The sequence below is a fragment of the Panicum hallii genome, chromosome 4 (genome assembly GCF_002211085.1).
Source record: "Panicum hallii strain FIL2 chromosome 4, PHallii_v3.1, whole genome shotgun sequence".
NCBI classification, from domain to species: domain Eukaryota; kingdom Viridiplantae; phylum Streptophyta; class Magnoliopsida; order Poales; family Poaceae; genus Panicum; species Panicum hallii.
In genome coordinates, this window is record NC_038045.1 from 45,641,125 (window position 1) to 45,645,679 (window position 4,555).

The 4,555-nt window shown below is 53.0% G+C and overlaps 1 protein-coding gene across 2 annotated transcripts; it reads right to left on the reverse strand.

The window, feature by feature from the left end:
- Nucleotides 1-372: 372 nt before the first annotated feature.
- On the reverse strand, nt 373-3,276 carry LOC112889738 (probable trehalose-phosphate phosphatase 8). 2 transcript variants are annotated; one of them, XM_025956503.1, is made up of 11 exons: nt 3,144-3,276; nt 2,968-3,065; nt 2,711-2,851; nt 2,538-2,609; nt 2,338-2,415; nt 2,142-2,198; nt 1,896-1,997; nt 1,457-1,604; nt 1,252-1,322; nt 949-1,041; nt 373-844 (listed from the first exon to the last, which is right to left on the reverse strand). In XM_025956503.1, the coding sequence occupies exons 1-11, from the start codon at nt 3,274-3,276 to the stop codon at nt 755-757; spliced, it is 1,083 nt and encodes a 360-aa protein (XP_025812288.1). In that variant the 3' UTR covers nt 373-754. The 2 variants fall into 2 exon arrangements, with proteins under 2 accessions (XP_025812288.1, XP_025812287.1); XM_025956502.1 differs by having other exon boundaries at nt 2,968-3,276.
- Nucleotides 3,277-4,555: the final 1,279 nt, after the last annotated feature.

A 4,555-nucleotide genomic window follows, 5' to 3' on the forward strand; every position in this document is an offset into this window, starting at 1 on the left:
CGCGTGCCTTATTTTTCTCTGAATAAATATACAAGGATGCTTCAATTAACAAGTCATGAATCTCATACAAGAATATCCTTGAAATGTATTAGGAGTCACCATTCAATTATACCTCTAGAGTGTACTGAAATTCTTTCTTCGGAGCCACATACTAAACTTCAGTTCATCCACCTTGTCACCATCCCAAGGCGGGCGACTAATGAGTATTGCCGGATGAGAATGTGGCAAGTCCTTGTACCAGATGTATTTGAGCAGGCATATGTGTGCATAAATTGGACAATAATAAACAAAGCCATCAGGAGTTCAACTCAGCACATATGCATGCAATGAGTTCATCAGTCTTCAGCAAAGGAAGTAGTACATAGCTGCCATTAGAATAAAATTCTTATGTTACATTTTACAGGAGGGTAGTAGTAGTGCAGGCTAGAGTCACAGCTAGTAGTCATCACAATTCATACAGCAGGGGGATGAACCTTCCTGGGTTAAGCTAAGGACCGCAGGCAGCTTCGCACATGGATGCCTGCCTCCCAAAACCCATGCGGCTAGAACAATCAGGTTGCCGCCGGTTCACATCTGGGGCCGGCCTGGGGGTTGACAGCCACGATGGCATGTATCTAGGGGAGGGTTATTAGTGCACAATTAACAATTAGCTAACTACTAATTAAACATGCGGAGATCGACTTCTTCGCGATCAGCGCCAGCATCACGCAGCAGCGATCGACGACGAGCTGCGTGTGATCCGCCACCGTGCGTGCTACTTCTGCTGCTGCGCCCTTGGGCGCGCCGACGGCGACAGCGATCGCAGCCGCTTCCACTCGACCAGCCGGACCAAGAACTCCATGACCTGGAAAACCAAGGTGCATGAGCTATCGATCGGTCGACAACTTGCTTAGAGAGTGATGGAATGAGTAGTTTACAGTGACTGTGTCATGTTGTAATTATATTTACCTCAGTGGGGTCCTGGAGAGAGTATGAGGCGTCTGTCTCCTTGGGGCACTTGGAGACGAGGATCCCTAGACCTTGACCTCTCTTCTTCAACACCTAAAACAAAGGTTAAAAGAAGTTTGATTGAATTTCTTTCTTTTTTACCATGTCACGGTTGGAACAAACGGGACAGTTGAAATTAATCAGCAGTGTCGCAACATGTAAAGCGACAGTACGATCGACATGTTGGCAATGGAAAACTGCAACTTGTAAACTTTGTCCGTGTGCTGCGTGTAACTAACTGATCGTGTGTAAAAAAATACGCACCTTGAAAGCATCCTCGTCGGTCCGGTCGTCCCCGATGTACACCGGCAGGACGTCGCTCCGGTCGTCGAATCCTAAGAGGGGAGAACACAGCCAGCGGACAAAGCCGTCAGAGATCAGAAAGATTTTTAGTCTCGCGCGCGGTGACGAGACCGGCGACGGCGACAAGGAGGACGACAAGGATGGCACGCCGCCATGCGGCACTTACCGAGCGACTTGAGCAAGAACTCGACGGCCCTGCCCTTGTCCCACATGATGGACGGCCGGATCTCCAGGACCTTCCTGCCCTCGGTGAGCTTCAGCTCGGGGAAGTCCCGGAGCACGGCCTTGACCTGCTCCGCCAATGGGCTCCAGCTCTGCAGGCAACAAGTCCGGGGAGCAGCAGCCGGTTAGTTTGTTGAAGACGACGATCGATGCAAGTCAGCATCAAGCCCAAGGCACATGCACTGCACTGCACGACGATTGTTCATCGCCCATTTGAATAAGCTGCGTGGCGTTTTAACCTTGCTGCTGCATCGTTTGACTCGCGCCTAAACTAGAACACAGGATTGGCATCCAAGGGCTAGGGATGTTGTAAGACTACTGCTACTACCAGAACGGCGAGCGGTGTGCCGGCCGGCCGGCGAGACCCGACGGCGAGGACTCACCTTTTCGGCGACGCATCTGAAGTGCACGGACAGGCAGAACTTGTTGTGCTCCACCCTGGCCCCCGGCGTGGCCCTGGTCCTCTCCTCCAGAGCCCTGAACGCCTGCCCATGCGTCGCGTGAGACGGTGAGTTCCTCATGGCTCAACTAATTACTGGAGGAGTAGCAACTTTTTACACGGCCCAAAAGCATTGACGGTGTGGTAACTGATTGGTGATAGCAACAAGAGGGGTGAGCTAGAGACACACCTTGTCGATCACCGGCAGGAACTCGCGAGCTGGTTGCAGCAGGACCGTCTGGTCGTCCTGGAAATTCAGGAGAAGTGGCAATGGAGTCAGGCGAATTGAAGAAAGATGCTACGGCTGCATGGGCTATGGCTACTAGTTGGGTGACGGTGGAGAGAAGAGATAAAAGGATAGGGAGATGAGATGGCCGGCTGGGTACCTTGGAGCTTGGGCCTTTGATGTCCATGCCGTGGCTGCCGGCGTAGTAGAGATCCGAGAGGCCAACAAAGCTGCAGACCTGAACGGCAAAGAAAGAGCAATGAACAAGGAAACTTGGTTAGCTCAGACCTCAGAGCATGTGTGTTGACGGACGATGCCGAGTGCAATGAGGTTCTGCTGAGACGCTGGAATGTGCGTTACCTTCTCGACGCACCGGCCGGTCACGATCGCCGTGGGAAAGTGCTTGGCGACGTCGCGCACCGCCTCCCTCATCTGCGCGCGCGCGCCGGCGACAAGACGTTGTCAGCACGAGAGGATCGGGACGAGCGCAACTGACACCTAGCTGACGAGTCAGTGATGTCGATCTCACTCACCTCGGCGGTCATGAACGCCATGTCGGGGTCGGTGACGATCGGGGAGAGCGTGCCGTCGTAGTCCATGAACATGACGATCCTCTTCCCCTTCGCCGCCGCCGCGACCTGGTCGAAGCTGCCCAGCGCCGACGGGTGCTTCCTCTGCACGCGCAAGATCGATCGATCAAACCTGGCCGCTCACAACAGGGACGCAACAAACCGCCGGGCACGGAGCCTGCCGGCCGGCACACACAAGAACGGCGCATGCGGCGACTCACCGTCCACGCGTCGCACTCGTCGACGGCGGGGCAGCGGGTCGGGGACGACGCGCGGATGGCCTCGACGACCCGGCTGGTGCAGGTCCTTCCCGCCACCGCTGCGGGGGCGGGGGCTCGGGCGCCGAGGAACGGCTCGCCGCCGGCGCCGCCGTCGGCCGCGCCGGGGAGGCCGAGGCCGCCGTACGCGCCCCTGCGCAGCGACGAGACGGCGCCCGCGGCGCCGCGGCACACGAAGAGGGCGCGCCCGGGGCCCGGCAAGGCCGCCGCCGCAATGCCCATGTCCGGGAGCACCACGTCCTGGTTCGACATGGCTGCCGCCGCCGCCGCCGTTGCTGCTGCTGCTGGCGCGCCCGCTCGCGGACACGCGCCGCACCAGGAGTTGCGCGAGGTGCCGAACACTTGACCACAACTACTACTAGTGCGGGTTGTTTCGCAGGGGGAGCAGGCGGTTTTCTTGGGTGCGATGCGAGCAAAGGGAGCCGCGACGTGTCGGTACTTATAGAGCGACCGGCATCCCGGCGGCGGTTGCTGTTGGGGGCGCTGCGGCTGAGGTGGCACCCTTCGCAGCCGTCCGATCGTGCCATGGCATCAATAATGTACGCTCACTTGTCTCGGCATGGAGCAAGAAAGGTGCTTGATCCTTCAGGGGGAAAAAAGGGTGCTCATGGGCATAGAAATAAAAGAAGTTGTTTTTTACTAAATTTGCACCGGAAATTGATCATTGCTACTATGTAATTTTAACTACCATACTAGTGTAAAAAAATGGATATCCGTTGAAAGAAAATTAACCCACCTTGTCAACCCATTATACGCATTTACAGAGTGAAAAAGGACATGAACCTCATTTCCCCAATAATTCAAAAAAGATGTGAAATAACAATAAAGAAGAGTGCCAACCCGAACGGGCAAAAGAGAAGCTATAGCTTTCATCTCTAGATCTTTCAAAGTTTCGAATCCAAGCACAATGGCTCGGAACGGTAAGATGCAAAATAGATTGTGTGCATCTTTTGTGCAACAAGACAACCAGAGTAAGTTTTCATCCTCACTACAACTTGCATTGACTTACCTGCGGCGCATCATCTAGTGGATCAAAATGAGCGCGAGTACTTGTGGAGCTCATTCTTTATCAATACTATACTCCCTGCGTCTTAAATCTATAACGAGTTTGGGTCTAACCTTTCTCCTATCTCTTTCTCCTATCTCTATAAATGATTCTTGCACCAGAAGAGGAAGGCCGGTCCGATCGGGCGGACAGCTTAGATGGTAGTCCCGGTCATTTTGCCAAAAAAAACTTCGGACATTAGAGAAATCAACCCGTAGTCCGACCTCCTCTCTCAGGTATTTTTGCAAAAATATCCATAATTTTTCTCAAAATAAACCAGTTGTCCAATCTTCCCGGTTCAGGAAAAATTGCAAAACAAATTCAAGTTTTTATAAAATCAACCTGCCGTCCTGATCCTCTCTCAGAATTTTTTTTGAAAAATACTTGGATTTTAATTAAATCAAACCACAATTCATTCCCGTACTTCTACACTAGCAATGTTATACGTAAAATTTGAATACTAAAACATGTTGAAATTATGATTCA